The sequence below is a fragment of the Chenopodium album genome, chromosome 14, assembly GCF_948465745.1.
Source record: "Chenopodium album chromosome 14, dcCheAlbu1.1, whole genome shotgun sequence".
Classification (NCBI taxonomy): domain Eukaryota; kingdom Viridiplantae; phylum Streptophyta; class Magnoliopsida; order Caryophyllales; family Amaranthaceae; genus Chenopodium; species Chenopodium album.
Genome location: NC_137847.1, coordinates 3,686,962 through 3,708,649, shown reverse-complemented (window position 1 = coordinate 3,708,649; position 21,688 = coordinate 3,686,962). Strand labels below are relative to the sequence as shown.

Sequence of the window (21,688 nt, the reverse complement as noted above, 5' to 3'; positions counted from 1 at the left end):
CAAAATAATTTTTTATATGCATTTAATGACATGTTGTACAAGATTATCCATTATATAGAGTATACAACTTGACACTTCCCTCAATAAAATAAAAAAATACTTTAGAGGGTAACGTCTTGGCTTGCCTTAGTGACATTGTTAATGAGAAGAATAATGATCAAGAAGGCAGGCCAAGCCAAAGCTAGGCATGACATGGCCAAGGCATCTTAAGACAAGATTATGAGGGGTGAGCTAAGACATGAAATAGATGGTTCCAAACACCAAATATACCTCCCTGAAACACTTAAAAATAACCATTTTTGAAGATTTCGGGACCTAAGGTTAGAAATTCAAGTGATAGTAGGAGATGCCCCTAGTGTCTTTTTTTTTAGGTCATATTATGTTGTTTTGAACCATATACAATCACTATACTAGTTATTTTAATAGTTAAGAGTCAAAGTGGATGACTTTAATCATCCAAATGGCATCCTAAGGTCTTCTTGTGTTATTTATAAGAAGTATCTTGTCCTCTTTCTTTTTTTGAGTCCAAAAGATTGAACATTCTCCAAAAGTGAAAGCTATAATCCATGTTTTCTAATCACCACACGTTACATGTGTAACATTTAATGGATCCAAATGATTCCCATTATTCAAAAACTTCTAATGCTTAACTTTTTTTTGCTAATTATCCCTTTGCTACTTCGTTCCAAATATATATATATATATATACTCTATACAAGTATAGATTAAAAAAAAAAAGTTAAATTGGTGTTAAAATTCTTATAGTTGCACCTAGGGTTTTTTTTTTTAAAAAAAAATAATACCCAAAAAATGTATACAGAAAATCGTGGTGCATCTAGTTATGTGTTTAGATACATTCAAGTGCAAGTATAAAATATGGAAATTTTTTGGATTAATTTTTTATGCTGCCATGAATGGTAGTATTTTCTTACTAAGCTTGATTGACTTGTATACAATATACTACCTCTGTTTCATAAAATCTGCAACAAACTTGGATGCACGTTTCCCAAGACAAAATTTGATAATGCTTGATTAACAAAGTGAAGGGTATGTGATTAAGGGTAGGAAGAGAAAGAGGGGATAATTAATTAATCAAGGGCCACCACTAGTCCACCACCAACTGCCATCTTCTCCTTGACACCACCCACCAGCAGCACCACTAACACCGCACCAACCAACTCGCACCACCCACCAGCAGCACCACTAACACACACCAGCCAACTCGCACCACCACTAACACCGCATCCTCTAATCACTCTTACCACAACCCAGATCTGAAACCCCTCCATAACCACCCAAAACCAACCTCACCCAATTAACTCGCACCACCACTAACACCGCCACCACCTGAAACCCCACCATGAACAAAATCCCGAAATTCCACCGCCGCACCAGCAAAATCCCAAAACCCCACCACCGCACCAATAAAATCCCGAAACCCCACCCTGGGTTCACCCACCTCGCAGCAAATCGAAACCCCACCCACCTCACTCACCCTCCCAGGCCGCAGTAAATCGAAATCCACCATGAAAACACCAACCCTAGAATTAGATCTGATTTCTATTGTTTTCTTAACATCGCACACCCATTTATCTCTCTCTTTCATTTCGATCTGAGATCTTTAGTTGAGATGAAGAAGAATGCGACTGGTGGTGATCGTGGCGGCGACGGTAAAGAAGATGAATCCTAAATGAAGATGAACAAGATGGTGTTGGTGGTTGTAATGGTCCAGTGTCGGAAGTGTTTATGGTGGCCTTGGTGTCGGTGGTCTAGTGTCGAAGGTATTCGTGGTGTTGGTGGTCTGGTGCGGTGGTTCTCATGGTGGTCGATGATGATGGTGGTGGTCAATCATGATGGTGGTGGTGGCAGTTGTAGGCAGGGGAGTGAAGGAGTTTTGTAATGATTAATGTTAAGTAATCTAATTAATTTAAATTAGTTACTAAAATAATGCTATTAGTTCTTAAACAGGGGCATTATAGTAATTTCATTTTAAAAAAACTTATCAAAAAAAGAAAGAAAAGGTTTGTTGCACATAATGTGTAGTTTCCCTTTTTGACAATTGTTGCAAATTTTATAGAACGGAGGTAGTATTTTGACTTAGAAGAATCTTTAGCAGAAGAAATCAAATCATCTTAGCATCATTATATGGGTCAACTAAAGAAGCAACAACCAACATAGTGACATACTTCGTAGTTTGTTCTTTTTATTGAGCAACAACGTTTGTCCTAGTGATAGGACAGATACAGATTGACGCTAAAACTTCGGTGAATTTCACGTTTCAAGTTCACGAAGGCAGAAATTCACTTTGTTGTCTTTTAGTGCCCCACAAAAAGGTTATGACCTAATTTAATATACTAAAATTAATACCAAGTATAATTACAAAAAAAAAAAAAAAAAAAAAAAAAAAAAAAAAAAAAAAGCATGTAAGAATAGCAAGAATAAATTTTAAAAACTACAGTAAGATCAAACAAGATACAATCACATAATTCTGGAACAAAATCAAGACAACAATTATGAGGTAAAAACTTTAAATATTCCTAATTTACAACTAAAATGCTTTCCATACATAACTTGCGAATTGTGAACAATGCTCATCAGTTAACCTATCTAGACCCTTATAAACTGTTTTCCTGATACCGTAATCATTGTTCATCAGTTATTCGGCCTAGACCACAATAAACTGCTTTCCTGAAAAGAGGGTGCACATTTCCTCTCAGAATCTCTTCGTCTATCTTCTCAACGTGTGGCCAGATCTCAGAAGCATATTGTCTGGTGATTGCCTTGACATATCCCAGTGTTGATAAACCCCATTGGTCTGTTTCACTTAGATTGTAAGCAGCACTTCCTTTATCCCCGTTAGACACACTGTTTAATCCTTTCTCTTGGTCTACATCCATTCCTGCTGGCTCATCATAATCCAGAGTCATCAAGTCAGTCTGACTAGAGAGCAGGTGAGATGTTCCGATTGGAGAGTCCTCAGGAAGGCGATCAAGCAAGACGACAGAGAAGTTCTTATACAAGGAGAGGAACAAGGCCTCATTTTCACCAAGGGCACGAAAGAGCAGAGCTTCTTTTGCTTCCAAGGATTCACGTAAAGACACCTCTTCTTCTTTTGCCTTCTCAGAAGAAGATATTAGGCGTTTCAACTTGATAGGATTGTCACCAACAACAGGTTCCCCATTCATAAGAGTAAGTTTTGACTCAGCTGCCTCTACTTCTGCTTTAGCATTTGCAGTAGCTTCTTCTGCTGACTGAAGACGCTTCTTCAGTGAGAAGATCTCTTTTCTTAGGTCACAAATACGATTGTAGGTTTTACTTACAGCATTTCTGAGAATCTCCCAATGCCGATCTGATGTATGGAACTGATCCACATTCTCAGGAGAAAAGACCCATCTCACAATAGCTAAATTGGAAATCAGGCGATAACCCATCATACGATCGATGGCTATGGCATTCATCTGAGTGCTATTCTTCCAGAAGGTACTCACTTCACTAATTAGCATTACTTGCCTGTCCTCATCTGGGCATACCTTAGCAATGACTTGGCCATATCGCTCCAAGACAGTCATTAAGTGAGTAAAACTCTTTGATCCAATATTCAGTAAAGTTTGAATTACTACTTGAAGCGTGACTTCCAATCCATGCACAGGAACCACATTTTCATCTATCCATGATATGATTTCCCTTGCAGTTTGCCTACCTCTAACCATGCCATTGAGGTCTTCAGATAGTGCAAGCCACTCAGGTTTGTTTCTGCCATTTTCGGCATTGAATCTGAAGTTTGGACCACCCTTTGGAGGAAGCAACTCTTCTAGGCCAGGGGCATTTTCAATACTTTGCTTTATTTTCTCCAAGTAGGATAATCGAACTTCTCTTTCCAGAACCTCCTGAACGAATACACGTTGGGGAGCCCACTTCGGAAGCTCCAAGACATAGGCCCATTCTTCCCAGGGCCAAATGAATTGAAAATTAGATAGATGATGTGAAAACCAAAGAATGAGTCGTGTTCGGCATTCCATATCCAGTTCAGCAATCTTGTCAAAAAGAGCACGTACTGCACCAGCTACAACTGCAGGGAATGCTCCAGGCAGAGCCTTACAAAGATCCATGATAACCAGAGCATAATATATTGGTTTAAATCGTGGTTGAGGAAGTAAAAGGAGCTGTGAGAAGACTGTCTCTGCCATGAGGTACTCGTAACGAAAGGGTACAGGAAGGCCAGCCATATAAGCAGCACATTCCTTCCGACAACCATTCAGGAACAGCAAAATGTCTAACAGATACTCTTCCATAATGAACTGATCAATAGGTGCCAAATCCTCCAGTTTATTTTGAGGGAATATATTCAGCTTGCGAATTCTTTGCGGGTATTTTAGATCAGCATCATGCTTCTGCCTACCATAGCTGACACTGGAAACAGTAGCCGGCAATCTTGGCTGCTCAGGGCAATTAATGGGACCAAAATCATGAGACTTTCCAGCTACAAGCTGAGCTTCAAATGAGAGGTAGGGCCGTGGAATACTTTTAAGTTTCCACCCATTGTTGGATGCATCCTGGATTCGACTCCATAAATCTTCCAAAAAATCCTGGAAAAAAATATTCAAGCAAATAAATTTGAGGAACATCAAAATTAACATTTTATAGTTTTCCGTAAGAATGATTCGCAGAATTCTCATTTTAATAGCAAAGTAAATGATAAAGCTGGATGAGTAGGTCTTTTCAATATCAAGAGAAGCATCATGCCATCTTTTTGTTTGAATTAGCAAATACGTTTATGTCAGTGGATAGCTTGTACACTATTTTATGCAAAATTTTCAATACTCTACCTTCCCATTTATTTGCAATCTGGTCCTTTTACGTTTTACCCACAGGTCCCAGTCATTCGGGTACGCGGTCTATGCCACCAAAAGTTTACCAATCATCCAAATACCACTAAGGCTCTAATAAGGCCCCATGCCCCCATCCCAAGGCAATATAAAGGGAATGAAATCAACTGTAAACAGCTGCAAAAAGCCTACTTCTGATATGCCCTCACTTCAAAAGGGAACTAACTTTTTTTGGTGATAAAAGGAAACTAACTAGCATGACATTATGTTATTGGAAAATTAAATTGACAAGGATATATACAAGAGAGACAAAGAAAGATGATAATACAGCAAGACATTTTATTACTATTCTTACTTTTGAATTACTAAGGAAATATATCCAGAAAAGCCATAAAAAGTCTTCATATTTTACACAAGGAGGGAACACAGATAATGATACTTCACCTCAAAGAAAAGGCATTGAGCAAATAGCATAAAGAGAAAAATTAAAGAAATTAAGCCCTCAAACTCAAAATTCATTCATGACATTTGATCTAGTTTGGAATGCCATAATCCACGCCAAGTTCATCTCAATAGCATCCTGACAATAATAGATTAGCTAAAAAGCTATACATAGTCTATGAAAAGTATCATAAAGTGTTATTGCTTCATATACTTATTTCAAAGAGGGAGGGGCAAAGCCTGATATACACAAGGGGAATGGATTTCTAACTGCATTAAATTCTCTCTCAAACTTCCTAGGTATGACTTTCAGCTTAATATACTTAAAAGTTACTTTAAAGAATTGTAAAGATCAATTTTCACTCATAGCTGATTCTAGGGGATAAAAGATAAGAAGAGATTAAAACATTTAAGTACATGATCTCTTATTCCCCATAAATTAGGTTGTGTACAGCACCATGTTCATTATGCCCAGTGTCCAAATCAAAGTCCATCTCATACGCATATTCTATAATAGAGCTGTAAATAAGCAGACAAGCAACTTATTCTTTGAATTTTATTTGGTATAAATGGAAAAGAAATTAAAGTAATAAAAGGAAAAAAATAGTTTTATAGTGTTTGATTTTCAACGATTGTAGAAACAAAAGAAAACACCACATAAAAACCTCACTTTTTACCCACCAAATTTGGTGGAAGGAGGAATTGGGATAGAATGAAATTTTAAACATTTCCCTTCATTTTCTTCCATAAAACTAATTAAAACAAAGGAATCCTTTTTATTTCAAACATAATTACATTTTTCTTCAATTCCTATAAATAGATTTAAATGTGCCCGAACAAGAGATTGATATAATAACTCTTAAAAGTTTCAAGCCTGAATTCCCTTGAGGGTTTGTGCTAGCCTTCATGGCAGAGGTGATCACAAGAAATGGTAGGTGAAGTTGAGATTGTAGAACTAAGACAATTGGAAGAGAAGTTGAGTGACACACTTCCCTAAAACCTCCTTCTTAAAGTGACATACATCCCTTTTTTGGAAACATTCTGCCATTTTTAATAATATTTCTCTCCCCTTTGGTCCCCACTACTACATTTTAAATTATTTCCCTCCTCATGGACCTCATTTCTACCTTCTTCATTAATTCTCTCATCTAACAACCTAACATTTAATTCTTCAACAAATCACCCTACCTATACACTCTATACATTTCTCCTAAAACTCCGCACGAAAGCTAGTGTGTAACTTGAAAAAACGGAGGGGGGTAGATGTTTAGTAACTTTGTCCTTAATTGTATGTAGCACCACAAACCTGGTTTGGACTGTACAAAGAGCTATATCAACATCCAATTCCTCCATTGGAAAGAAGAGAAGAATTTTCTTAATTTTTTGTCAAAGGTGCTTAAGCTAACACTTCCTTGTTCTAAAAGATGATCAACAGAAGTTTATTGCTAAATTAGGCAAAAAATAAACGCATTCACATATCAATTGACTTTTTTTAATTCACGGTTCATAGGGAGATAAAGGAATCATGCAACTATGTTTAGACTTCAGAAAGAAGGAATGGGGTCTAGGGGAGGTTTTTCAAGTAGAGGAGGATGAGTAGGGAAAGGATAAATCTCTTAGGGCCTGAGTTAGAACTGATATTATCAGACTTTCAAGGCAAAAGCAATGAATGAGAAATAGAGAGGTAGGGAAAGGATGGATCTCTTAGGCCCGAGTTAGAACTGATATTATCAGACTTTCGAGGCAAATGCAATGAATGAGAAATAGAGAGGTTGATATTGAACAGTGAATATGTAGTACTAGTACCTCCCAAGTCCTGAACTTTTGTAACAGTTGTGGTTTATCGTTTAAAACTTATTAGAAGCAGTGAGGCAGAACCACTGACAAAGAAGGGCCATTGAGAATTTGAAAGACACTAAGGGCTTTGACTCCAAAGATGAAAGGCTGATATAAAAGAGTAACTACAATAGTCATCTAAGTCTTGAAAACCTTCAGGGAAATAGGCGGCTTGAAAGTCATGGTTTATACAGATTTAAAATTATAAATAAATAAACAAATACTTTGGAAAATAGATTAAAAAGATGGAACCTTTGATCTTCAGTGACCAGCAAAAGATTTATTGTCTTTTTGAAGAAGGCTAATTGTACGGAGTAGATAGTTATTGGTGGCAAATCTGGCTATGTGGCATATAAAGCCCTCTCAATGCAGAGACTTGGATAATAAGGGGTCCATGGCAATCAAAGTCAGTTATTAACAAAGTACTTCGTATATGATAATTGGCATCCACATTCATCAGGAGATATATCCAAACATTTTGAAAAAGCAGAATGTTTAATAACCGAAACAAATCATCCTAAACTCATGTCAGAAGACCGGCATAGGGACGTTGCCCCCAAGCTACTCATGCTATACCACTGAACCACAAGTGATGGTGATAAACTGATTATGCACTTTTTCAGACTTACTCCGAAGATTGAAATTTCACATCGCCTCACAGCTTATAATAAGTACCCTCATGCTCGAATTTCATTGTCCATTACTCTCCTTGACTTCCTACCCTCCCCTTCTGCAATACCCTTCATCCATACCTTCCCAACAAATAAAATTATGGAAATGCCTAAAGCTAATCAGTAACATATCCTCTAAAACACCACAATTCTTGATAATATAACAATATTGTGCAGTTAAATTGAATGAATGTTATAAAACATGACAAATTACACCAATAAAACAAAACACAATAATATTATACCTTATCATTTGCTCTCTGATCTTTGCTATTATCCACAAAAATCGAAAACCCGGCATCCATAACATGTCTCCTAATACTCAAATAAGCTTGAATCCCAACTAAAACCCGATCAATCTCCTCCGGAACTTGCTCCATCAACTCAGCTCCTCCCCACGGAAGACAAGACAATATACAACTAATATAGAAATCGGCACGCGCTTGCCAAGCCGGGTTTCCTTTCTCCTCATCAATAATCGTAGCGGCCGACGAAAGCAGCGTCTCAAACACAACCACCAAAGCACCCGGCTGAAGAACCTTACTACACATCAAAACAGTGATAAATCGCAGCAAAACACGAATCCTATCACAATTCTCAGATTGAATTGCCTCTTGTAAGTTGGAATGTGTAGTATCAACAACCAATTTGCCGAGTTCTTCCTTCTCTAGGTTTAACAACCCGATTAAAGTGGCGTAAAACGGGGATTTGTGGGGTAATTGTTCAGCGCATTGAAGAAGGTAATACAGAATTTGTTGGTCTTCTTGTTGGTCTAATTCACGCCAGAGAATGCCGTAACAAGAATCGATGTGTTCTTTGAAATCTAGGGTTCCGCCGTATTCTGGGCATTTTTCGCCGATTCGAAGGATTAAGGTTTTCCAGCTGCTCATTGTTGAGGAGAGAGAAAGTAGAAGGAGGAGAGAGAAAGTAGAGAGAGGAAGAAGATGGTGGTGTTGGGAAGTAGAGAGTGATGGTGGTTGCTGCGGCGGTTTTGGTTGAAAGAGAAAGCAGATGAAATAAGAGCCAAAGGGTTTGGGTTTTGCTTTTAAACCTTACTTTTTTGGAGGAAATTTTTTAAAAAACTACTCCCAAATACACCACTTTTTGTAAAAAAAACCACTCTTTGTGAAATTTTAAATAAAAAAACCACCTGTAAAACCCAAAATCATTAGGGATCACTACCCATTTTATATTCCGGCTTGTTTTCCGACTAAGAATCCACGTGTTATCCCCCTATTGACTTAAATTAACAAAATATAATCAGTTTTAAAAAACAAAAAAACCCTAACTCCAGTCGCCACCCAATCCCCCTTCTCCTGCCACTCCACCCATAACAATCACCTGTCGGACCACCTCCAACCACTACCTCTTCCGGTGAACCCTACCAAGCCCCACACTTGCTCGCCCGGCCACTAAGCCCCGTCCAATTTCGTCCCTAATGTTTCCTATTACTCTCTCCTCATATCCCTAGATTTTTGTGTGTCCTACAATTCGCAATATCGATCGCAATTAACCACTTTCATCATTCATCCTACCTCGGAAATTGTTTCAAAAGAGTGAGAGAAAAGCGTAGTGCAACAGCTTCAACGAAGAACTCACAGTGCACTTCAATGGAGTGAAAAGGGGACGGAAGAATAAGAAAAAGAAGATATTGTGCATACTTGTTGGGCTTGGTGGGTTCGCCGGCGGAGGTGGGTGTGTTGGGGTTGGGGTTATTGTACGGCAAGTGGTTTGTTCGGGTGGGGTTGGTTTTTCCGTTGTGGTGGTAGCAGAAAGGGGAGGGGTGGCTTCTGTGGTATGGTTGGGGATTTTTTTTTTTAATAAAAAAATTTGTTAATTTTGACTAATAGGGTGGTGACACGTAGACCTTTAATCGGAAAACAGGCTAGAATAGACAGAAAACCGACCGGAATATAGGGGTGGTGAACTGGTGATTCCTACTGGTTTTGGGTTTTGCAGGTGGTTTTTTTTTTTAATTTCGTAAAAAAAAAAAAGGTGATTTTTTACAAATGTAGTGTATTTGGGGGTGGTTCTTTTCAAATTTTCCTTTTTTTTTGGAAATCTTGTAAAAAAACACATTAAAATAAGTTTTGATAAGGTCTAATAAGTTCAAATTAATTCAGATAAGATAGGATAAGTTTGGTTAAGTGAATATCAGGTGAATAGAACATACCCTACGTCTAAGGTACACACGCACACTACCTGGCTAAGTTGTTATATATAGGTTTACCTAGTAACAACTAGAAGTATTAATTTTGTACAAATAAGTCAAATGGTCAAAGTTTTCAAAAATTGACCCAAATTAGTCAAATGAGAACTATATTTAGAGACAGGGGCGAAGCCAGGATTTGGAACTTACGGGGCCGAATTCTATATAGTTTAGTTCCAGATTCGACCTTAGTTAAACACTTGACTTGTAGTCTCTCAATGAGGACATTTTGCATTCGGTTAGGCTCGGACTCAAAGCTATTTATATTAATTAGCGGTGATAATATTTTGATAATTTTAGTAGAATACTACAATACATTTTATTTTTTTCAACACTAAATTGATAGAGAAAATACTGTTGAGGGGAGTCGAACCTAAGAGGCTCTGACCAAAGATACTTGACACAAGGATAGATGTTAACTACTAAGCCAAGGAAATATCATTAGCAAATGAGTTAGTTAATTTGTATATGTTTTAAAAGTTTACAAGGGCCAAATAGAATTTTTAAAGGCCGCGGGAATGGGCTACAGGGGCCGGGCACCTGCCAGCCCCCCATGTAGCTCCGCCCATGGTTGTTAATTTAGTTTGTTCAAATTAATTAGTGTAACTGAAGGTGAGAATCTCTTTAACTTTATCCTATGCTCTAAAATGCCTGACCCATAAACACTAGACTAAAAAATCTATTTTTATTAGGTATAGTTTGAGTTACTTCATAGTTTTTTACGTCTCAAAACCATGAAATTATGATATATATCAAACTTAATTATGAGGTTAGAGGCTTTTTAGAGTATAAACTCTCTTACCTCCCCACTCCCAAAAAAACCATACTGCTAATCAAGACCATGTAGTCCATGTTGATCTTGAGAGTTTTGGAATTGATGGAACCTTCGATTTTTTACTAGTAAAAAGCTAAGAATGTTGAATATTGTTCGTAAAACCCTAATTAAGAGTTGATACGTACACATGGTGACGATAGATGGTGTGATCACCTCTTTTACTAAGTCGAATTGAAAATCATTCTTGATTAGGAAGAATCAATTTTGCATTTGTCACCCATGCACATTGTTATAACAGATGTGTGTAATGGGACAATTTATGAACTCACCGTATCCTCAAACACAAAATAAAATAAATAGCAAAATACGATAATTTATTAAAACAGACCGCATTTATGAGTTTCTCTCCTAAATCTCTTAGGTATTTGATACATTTAGTTTATCTTCTAGCACATACATTGCAATATAATGAATTGAGCGAGGAAAGTAAAAATTGATATTTTCCTATAACAAAAACAAACTATATCATTGAGAACTTAAGAAAAACAAACTATATCATTGATGAATTAACAAAAACAAATATACACTATTAAGTAACATTAGTAACTAATTTATACATACAAGATATATATGAACTTAACAAAATCATTTTTATTAACTCTAATACTTATATTAGTTACCAAGTACTCCTAATACCTATATTATAAAGTTATATATTGCACTTCAAGCTAGCCTAGCTACTAGCTTATTAGCCTTACATCAAAGATAGTCATTCTTGCGTAAGGCCATCCAACTCCATTATCATTGTAATAAACTCCTCATTTCTGATCTCCAAAAAACTGAACAAAATACTCGGGCCAACAATTTTCCACATTAATTGGCTTTACATGTACACCTCCATAAAGCCTATGGTAAGCTTTTCGGATTTCAATTAAGTATTCTTCTCAAGATTCATGTTGTTGGACCTCCACCAATACAATTATGTTTAGTTGCTCATCGAGAACTCACGACGACCTACTCCCAACTTTAGCATGTATCTCATTTAGTCCATTTCAGACAACATTCCACTTATGTTGCAGAAATTTATATTCTCGCAATATATCACCATCATCCAACACTTTGTAGAATCTTTCTTCATATCCCATTGTCATATAGTAGGAGCGGATCTAATTTTTTTTTAAAGAAAAAAAAAACGGGTCAATTAACTCTACTTGTCTTTATCTAAAAATTATTTTTAAATTTTTTTTAAATAATAAAATAATAATTTATTTAACATTAAATTATTTAATATGAAAAAATAATATGCAAATTTTAAGTAATGTATCCATACACATTATTATAGGAAATAACTATGTGTAATATAATATTAATGTAGTTACACATAATTTGTTATTTTATAAATAATTTCACGTAATTTGTTAATGCATAAATAATTTAATACTATATATTTTAATAAATTTTTCATATTTTATTAATAACTAATTTTATTTCAACCATAATACTGATAGATTACACAAACTAAAGTTAAGTATTTATTTATATAAAAAAAATTACAGTTACTATACTAATTATATAAACATAAAAAAAAACATATATATATATATATATATATATATATATATATATATATATATATATATATATATACATTTTAGTAATGATTTACAAACAAAATTGTACTCATAATTGATTTTGTATCTCCTTAATTTTATCACTTTAAATGGTTGAATTATTAGTACTCAATATATTTCTACTAAATTTTCATATAATTTGCAATAACCAACAATATTAGTATGCAAATTTTATCTCGAGAGGAAATAAGTTAAAATACAATAACTTCTTGTTTGTAGATTGCTCACTAATGGGAATATAGAATACGAGCTAGAGATCAACAATGAGACATATATGCGTATTTGACTAATTGTGCAAGTAAGATTTTGTTTTTTTTTTTTTAATATAGTAATAGAATTTCATTTTATAAAAAACAAAAAAAAAATCTCATTATTACTAGATTGTTTTGATCTTTATATTATATCTAATTTTGGTGCCTCTTAGAATTAGAAATATAACTTCGAGTATGAAGAACTCATAAAAAAAAGGTTAAAAAAAATAGAGGATTTTTTAAAAAAAATTTTATGATTAAAATTGTAATATTTTTATTAGGGCCTTGTTAAAAAAATATAACAGGGCCCCCGAATTGTATGAGACGGCCTTGAAAAAACACATGGTTGTTTATCACAAAATTATATTTTGTTTTGTAAGTTAGGAAAATGCATTTAAATGTTTTTTATGATTTATATTAATAAATTTATTATATTTGATTCAAAGTTAATTTTAATATTTTGAACACACTTAAAAAGAGGCTAGATTCGCCACTATCATACAACTTGTATGTTATAAATATTGGTTAATATTATCAATAATTCATCTCATCAATATTTTACAAGGTTTTACCCCAATCAAAATTCTTGTTTATCATTTAGCTGATAGTCATGAGAAGAATGGCTGAAAGTGAGAACAATTCATCATTGCCAATGGAAATACTTCTCCATGAAATATTCCATAGATTACCCACGAGATTTATTATAAGGTTTAAGTGATTAAACAAAGAATTTTATAATTACATCTCCTCCCCAAAATTCGTTGATATTCACCTCCGGCGAGCTTTCTTAACCAACGCTAACCGGCTTCTCTTCAAAGACAACAATAATCAATACTCTTTAGACTTGAACTCGTGCTCCCTCGCAATCAATATCCATGTTCCCCCAACCTTGTGTAAGGGTGAAAAACCCGAGTCTATTTATGTGGTCGGAACGTACAATGGTTTGATTTATCTAGGATTTCCTTAGTCTACATTCAATATAATTACTTGGGGGAATGTTTTATGTTTTTGAATCCATTGACTGGGACGTATTGAGCAGAAGTGTCTTTTTACAAGTTATGTTCACGAAGGGGTATTTCGACCACGAGTTTTCGGTTCGGGCATGACAGAGTAAAGGATGATTATAAAATTGTTTAAGTTACAAATTACTTTTGGAACTATCCTGACATTGGTGGTCAAGGGGAAGAGAAGTGGTAGTCTATAGCGTCAACATCGGTTCTTGGAACCACGTTGAGGCAGCTTCTTATCAGGATTCATACCAACCACGCCCGATTAGTGGTGTCCTTATACATAGCAATTTACTTCACTAGTTGTTATGGTACCCAACTCAGGATATGTTTCGAATTGGTTGCTTCAATTTTGAGACAGAGCTATGGACCGCTTATTATTCTCCTCCTCACAGTAAACACTGCCGTATAACTGTATTGCAGTCGATGCACCTATTTTTGCAGGTACTATTGATGGTTGTTTGTGTTTCTCGGTTAACATTCTAGCCAAAAAATGCACTCATGTATGGATCATGAAGGAGTACGGAGTAGAAAAGTCGTGGATGAGATTGTTTAGTATTACTCCTCGACTGTCTTTAACTTCCCTTCCGTTTGTTTATTGGAGGAGAAAAACAAGAGAACTTTTGCTCAACTTAGACCACCCTCAACTTGAAGGTGAAGGCTGTTTTTGGTATTACTTTGGAGATGAAGAAACTAAAAGGCTTACGTTCAATGGGGCTCCTCCTTCTTTCAAACTTCTCCCCTCATGCCTCGAAACTCTTGTTCCCCTTCATGGTTGTTGAAGAATAAATCTCTCAAGTGTCACTACATGTAAGTGTCTCACATTGGTTGAAGAAGAGAGCCTTGAACACTTTATAAGGCTAAGGGGCTACTCCTCCTATTGCCATATGGTTTTGGGATGGAACCTGCTTTGATCTTGTGAAGTGAACTCTCTCTCTTGGTTTGCGGGTACGGCCCACACCCGTGTTTAACAATGGTGGTTGTCGCATAAAAAATTCCTGAGCAACTAATATCGACAAAGATGAAGGTCACGTATGAAATTCTACAAGCCAATAAATACCAATTAACATTATTTTGTCTATGATCAGGTTAAATTAAAGAACACAAGTTGCATTGTTTTGTTTGATGGTAGCATATGAATGTTGAACTATCCATGTGAGCTTATGAAACTTACTCATTGAATTTAAATCCTCGCTTACTACTTAAAAAAAACCCACCACATATCCCTTAACACTTATTAACCCACAAATTTGACTAACTAGAGCGTACCCGTGCTAAAGCACGGAATATATTAATAGTATATATCAATTTTTTTTATTACTACTCCACACAATATTATTAATTAATTTGTGTAAATATGATAGTGGAAGTTATTGAATTTATTTAGTAGAAGTTATGGAATAGGAAGTTATGATGAAATTAATAGGTTTTTTAAATAAAAAAGAAAAAATAAAAGTAAAGTTAACAAACATTGAAGATTTAGAGTTTGGAATGTTGCGGTTAAAAGTTGAAAAATGACTCTACAATACTACGTATATAAGATTAATAAATTGGAATAATTTAATAACAGAATAACATACCACACAGCACAAAACTCAACTTAACTGCGGAGTATCAAAATGAGGTTGCAACTGTACCACACAGCACTGATCCTGTATAACAGAGATAACAGTAACATAGTCACATTTTAGTAAGATAATTGTCTCAGGTCTACTCAAAAACAAGAAAGTAAAAACTGAATCTATGATCTTTGGGAAGAGACAACCCCAACAGCTAATACAGCTAACGCTTGCCAAGTCTAATCTACATCTAATACACATTGCCAATCCGGTCTCGACCAGCCCCACGTCTGTCATCCCTTCCCCTTTCAATGTAAGGGTCCCTACGGAAGTCTTTTGGTGGCGGTCCACCTCTAATGGGAGAGCGGCTCCTCTCTCTCATATCACGATCAGCCCATCGTCCACGAGGTGGTGGCAGCGGAGGTGCAAGAGGAGATAATGGCCGCCTCTCATACCCTTTCCTGTCCAAAAATCCATCTCGTCCATGGTCTCGTGGACCCCATTCTGGTGGTGGTGGCCTGTCAAACTTGCCACGATCTCTAAAATCTTCATCAGGGTAGTCAAGCCGATCCCTTCGGAGGTGGTGGTCAGGAAACCTGCCTTCATGTCTAGGAGGTGGCCCACCAGGTCCGAAATCTCTTGGCCCATCTCTTGGCCAGCCACGTGGAGGAGGAGATCTGTAGCCATTACCAAACCTGCCAGGCGAGCGATCTATTGGTGGGCCTGGGAAACGACGTGGCGGCCCCATTGGTGGAGGTGGGCCGCCATATCCTCTCCGGGGACTTCCAGCAGGAGCATAACGAGACCTTTTACAGTTGTTGCAGTACTCTCGCCTGGCAAAGTTTAAGTTCCCACACCTGAGACAGCAAACAAAGCAGCTTAAGCATAAATAAATGAAACTTAAACAAGCAAGTTGCTGAAACAAAAACAGAACATTCTTGTGTAAAATGAGGTAGATCATGTGAGATCAGAACCATCCAAATGGTGAAATGGGTATAATTTTAGTTTTTAGCACTTAATAAAACATGCAACAGAAGTACGGTACAACCAATGAATGCAAAGCATAGAAAGGGATCACACAGGAAATTGAAAAAGAGGGGCAAAGAGGGAGATATATGGGGTGATAGTTGAAACAACAGTACACTTACGCTGGATCCGTGCAGTACCAGTCCCCTTCTCTTGGCCGAACATTAGGGTTGTTCTTGTGCATTCCTTCCCCTCTGGCTGCCCCAGGACCATGACCAGGACCATCAAATCCTCTTCCAAACGCACGACCACCCCTTCCTCGAGAATGAGGGGGTGAAAAGTCTCGGTAACGACCAGGAGACCTCCCGTTCTCTCTCCCACCCCCAAATCCACGATGCCGAGGTGGGCCATCTAAACGATCAATGGGAGCAGGACTATATCTACGTTCCACTTCTCTGCGACGCACAGGAGAACCAGAAACCGCCCGTGCTCTATACCCTGGTGAATGTATTTTGTAGAAGAACAAGAAAACAACACTGATGATGTTGAAATGAACAACTGCTACTAATATCATGGTAAGAAGATTAAATAGTCCATATAAACTATCAGAAGGTTCAATTCACAGCCCACATAACTTGGTTGGAGACTATTACCAACAGCCTCCCGACCAGTATTAGTATATCACAAGATTATAGAACATGATAGCAGTCCCTGTTTTCTCAAACAAGCAGCCCGAAATATATGCATGAGTTTATTAACCATAAACAGATCATCAATTTTAACCAAATACCAGCAGAGATATGTATTAATCCCAATTCTAACATGATCCAGTTCACCAAAATGTTCTGAAGCAAGAATACATGTTAAAATCCATATGAAACTACTAATATCTAAAATTTGAACCATCTTTCCGACGGCAAAGTGGCAATAGGGTTTTCAGCAAAGTGGCAAACCAGCGAACGCAATCCCAATAAGCTGTCTCCAGCCAGTGAGAGCTAACACTAAAGAGACTAATACTAAAAGCACACAAGCTAAACATCCTCAAGGTTTGGTTTTAAACAACTTCCACAGAAAATTAGGAGTAAGGCTAATTCAAGAGTGAAGGCCCAAGAAAAGCATCTTGAACCCGTGAAATTGTGGAAGCAAGATATTTCAGTGACTTGAGGGCTGAGGCTGAGACCACAAAATGAGATCTCGGTGAGTGAGCCATACAAATGATCCCAACCGCCTTTGTATTATCTCCCAAATATTTTGCTCTAACGTTGTCCACCAATTTGTTTGACAGACCTTTGAGGAGTGTTGGCACAACCGTCCCCCAACGTGGGAAAAAACATATATGATCCCCCCCTAGCAACAGATGTCCCTCTCATAACATGCCATGTGACAGAAAATAACAGATAACCTCGCCATAGCACGTGCAAAATTATCCTCTGAACATCTTCAATCCCAAACAATAGATGTCCCTCATGTAAGAGAATATATATGCCATCAGTAACTAGACACAAAACATTTTATAACCCTGACCAAGATATCTATCCTAGATTGGCATTTATCCAGATGTACAATATTGAGATATATATGAAGCCTGAAAGGCTGACTTCCACTCTAACAATTTGCATAAAACCTAATCTTCTGCAATGGACTAAGAGAGAGAGCCAAGGTTCTCCAGCCAAGCAACAAATTCTCCCTCTTGCAAATTTACAATTGTATACCAGAAACCTACTGCCAAAATATGCCACACTTAAGAATTCAAATGACATAAACTGAAAGGTTTTCTGCATAATTGGTAAGACAAACTGATTGACCACCACCTCCATTGCAATACATACCCCGTCTTTACCTCAAACTGACCATCAATTTTACATCAAAGCTTACCATCTAAAAAATACTTCCAAACCAATTTTGGGCAACAAACAAGATCCTAATCACAATTTTGGCAAAATTCCAATCCAGGAAAAGTATGCGTCATTGTGGGCTAGATTTTAACTTATTTCCAGCCAATTCCACAGCAAAGAACCCATAATCAAGCTGATGGCCCTGACAATTCTTATAAAATCCTGACCCTTCAACCATTAATCAAATATGAATTTCCACCTTTACCTACACCAATCAGTAAGGCCATCTTGAGGCTTTTCCAGTATCACATTAATAAAAACATCCAAGGTGAATCCTCCAAAGGAGACCTCTATAAACCGGTGTGAAAGTTCCTCAACTCCCAAAAAATGGAACCTTGGTATTATACTTGTAACCAAATGACACCGAAAATAAATCAGGTTTCCAAGTCATGTAAATACTTATTTTAGGGAAATGCCGCATTCACAATTACCCCTGAAAACCAGAAAAAGGAAAAGAACCCCCAAAACCCAATTCAAACCCCGCATTCACACAAAATATGCCTTCCTCAAGATCCCCATTCTTGCACCAGGCGATAACTATAGCTGTGACACGCAATAAACAATTTCATTCACCATTCATTATATTGCATGCAGAAAAACCACGTTTTTGAGATAAAGCATATGACATGTCATGCTGGACAGATAACTCAGCAGCTTTCAACTGATTGATGAAGGAAAAAAAATAGATAATGTACCATTTAATTGGTGGAGTATAATTATAGGAGATGAACACAAAAATGCTCCTACACATATAATTCATGTAATTGTTTGGTGACAGTTCCAGAGATGCATGCCTTGACTCTGACAGCCCTTTGCCCCTAGATGCACCTTAAGACCTTAAATATTCGGCATGCAAAATTAAAAGGTGGATAAAAGATCTCCCAAATAATGTTTGTAAGAATTGAGAAGTTGGAATTCAGTTTTGATGATGGCACTTCATATATGACAACATTAACAATATCACAGCCGGTTAGGCACCGGAAGTAACAAGATTTAAGCTTGCAAATCACATTGATATACAATATCTCCCATACTTTCCCAATAGCATGTAAATATATCAACACAAATTGATTTCAAATTCAAGAAATTGAGCTTATTTGACAGTATTGGCACACCCCCTCATAAATTTACACCCACCAAATAAAAATCTAGACATGTAGGGAATCATAAATTCAGACTCAATAAAGAAAGGGGGCATTTCAAATTTCAATATTATAAAAAGGGGCAATTGAAGCTTAATGAGCAGCATAATTTAGGATAAACACCCCGAATAAAACAATCACATCAAAAATCGAAGAGCATGAAAATCATCATATTACGCAAAATTAAAAAATCTTAATGCACCAAATCAAACCAGAAATCGACACAATTCGATACAACAAACCCTAATCAGATTTCAATGAAACCCAAAAAATAAAATTCAAATAAAATAAAAACAGAAAAATCAAAAAACAGAATCAGATCTGAGAAAAGAGATAAAAGACGAACCAGGATCATCGGAATAACGATCAGAGCGAGAATAAGGAGGAGCGTCACGGCGAACTTCACCGGGCTCGTAATCGCTACCAGCGCCGCCAGCGCCGCCGCTATCGGACGGGCGAACGACAAGGCTGCTAAGCAGAGGTTGGTGTGGCGCCGACTCATCTCGCGACCCCATTGTTTCTCTCTCTAATTATTCTCTGTTTCTCTCTCTAAAAGGAGAAATTGAAAATCGAATGGATTATTGTTGAAGATGGAGAGATGCTAAACCCTAGTAGACTTTAGACTTGACTAGTTTGTATAAGGGCGTAGTCAAGAGGATGGGCCCGATGAGGGTTCTATGTTATCGTATAATTGCACTTCAATGACTCTTTGTTTTGGTGTGTTATTTTACTACCTCCGTTTGTAATGATTTGATATAAATTAAAGAGAAAAAATTTAAAAAAAAATCTAATTATAATATGTAACACAGGTAGTATATGGTATGGCTCATTGCAATATTCTCTATTTGTGCTACACTACTACTAATAAGTCCTTTGGACCCGTATTTTTCTATTCCGTGAGAGGCAAGTGGGAGGGGTCATGTTTATAATTTTGTGCTATTTTTACTTGATTTTGCCTTATTTATAAAAAATTATTTAGGGAGTTCATTAGTATTATGTATGTCTCGATACAACAAAACACATGAGGCAAATCAAACTACATGAGATTTGCTTATAAAAGATGGTACTACTTTGACCTATCATGACTTTTTCTTGCCACATATTAGTTATGACCAGCATGAAAATGAGATCCACTCAACACGACACATGTCACTAAATTAAAATAGCAGCACGTGGTTTAAATTGGCACAAACAAGTAAGGCGATTTTGTCTCTCGTCTCTAATTAATGGAACCGTAGAGTTTGTTGCTTTATCAATCTGTAAGAATTAATGATGAAAGAATATGGTGACATTATAGAGTTTAGCATGTTTGTGAACATTGAAGAGTCCAATGATTTAACAGTCACACCTAGGGATGGCAACGGGTCGGACTCGGAGCGGATTATGCTAAATTCAACTCCGACCCCGACATCCGACATCCGACTCCGACTTCATTATTTGACCTCCGACTTCGACTCTGATCCGACCCGACTCCGAGTTTTTTTTCGTTATTCAATATACTTTGAGAAATTGGGCTATTTGGGCCTTTACAACCCACATCCAATGCCACCATGACCCATACAAAAATCCACTATCTATTGGAGTCGGAGTCGGATAATTCGTCAGAGTCGGACATTTGTTGGAGTCGGATTTTTTTCTTGGATTTTTTGTAGGATCCGACTCCGACCCTCCTCCGACTCGGAGTCGGATTATTTTAACGGAGTCGAACTCGGATTACTTTTTTCTTGGACTCGGAGCGGATTTTTTTTACCTCAGATCGTGGCGGAATAGGGTCGGCTCCAGACTGGATTGCTATCCCTAGTCACACCTATTGAGATTAAAGGAGATTTGTTGTGTTTTGAACTAGCCTAAAATTCTCATAATTTGAGATGACTCATGACTTTATGAGTAGATTATAATTGCATATTATTGACAGCCCCGTTCCTGATATATTTTGGGCCCTAGGCATAATATTAGAAAAGGGCCCCTCACCTAACTAATATTTTTCTTTAAATATAGTTGAACAAAAAATCGACAAAAAATGAAAAAAATTATATTATTTAAATTATACTTAATAATACCGTTCAAAAAAAATTATATACTTAATAATACACTGCATAATCCCCACTTCATAAATAAATCAAAAAAGGTGATTTGTTCAAGCATTTTGTGGCACAAGTGTTTATACAATTAACTCAAGGTTGATTGTCAAAAAAAGGTTGATTTTCTATTATATCCTTCTCAATTGATAATTTTGCCAAACAATTCAACATCTCTTGCCAAATATACATTATTCATTTATTCAAACGTATAAAAGTATACTAATAATGATTATACTAGCTATGACTAATTGACTCGAGTTTAGTATGATAAAATCATATTGATAATTACTCCGTATATAATAGTTATAGTACTCCGCTGAGACTCCGTACTAATGTACTATATAATTAGAGTAAATCAAATCCCTTAAATCATGGCACAATACTTAGGCTAGTATTTA

At 36.6% G+C, this 21,688-nt stretch overlaps 2 protein-coding genes across 2 annotated transcripts; both read right to left on the bottom strand.

The window, feature by feature from the left end:
- Window positions 1–2,439: 2,439 nt before the first annotated feature.
- On the bottom strand, window positions 2,440–8,845 carry LOC145579883 (nuclear cap-binding protein subunit 1-like). Its single transcript, XM_081637174.1, has 2 exons — window positions 8,020–8,845; window positions 2,440–4,586 (listed from the first exon to the last, which is right to left on the bottom strand). Exons 1-2 carry the CDS (start codon window positions 8,662–8,664, stop codon window positions 2,643–2,645), a joined length of 2,589 nt encoding a protein of 862 aa, XP_081493300.1. The 5' UTR covers window positions 8,665–8,845; the 3' UTR covers window positions 2,440–2,642.
- Window positions 8,846–15,259: 6,414 nt separating this feature from the next.
- Window positions 15,260–19,824, bottom strand: LOC145579882 (uncharacterized). Its single transcript, XM_081637173.1, has 3 exons — window positions 19,556–19,824; window positions 16,355–16,670; window positions 15,260–16,063 (listed from the first exon to the last, which is right to left on the bottom strand). The coding sequence occupies exons 1-3, from the start codon at window positions 19,722–19,724 to the stop codon at window positions 15,457–15,459; spliced, it is 1,092 nt and encodes a 363-aa protein (XP_081493299.1). The 5' UTR covers window positions 19,725–19,824; the 3' UTR covers window positions 15,260–15,456.
- Between the last annotated feature and the right edge of the window lie 1,864 nt (window positions 19,825–21,688).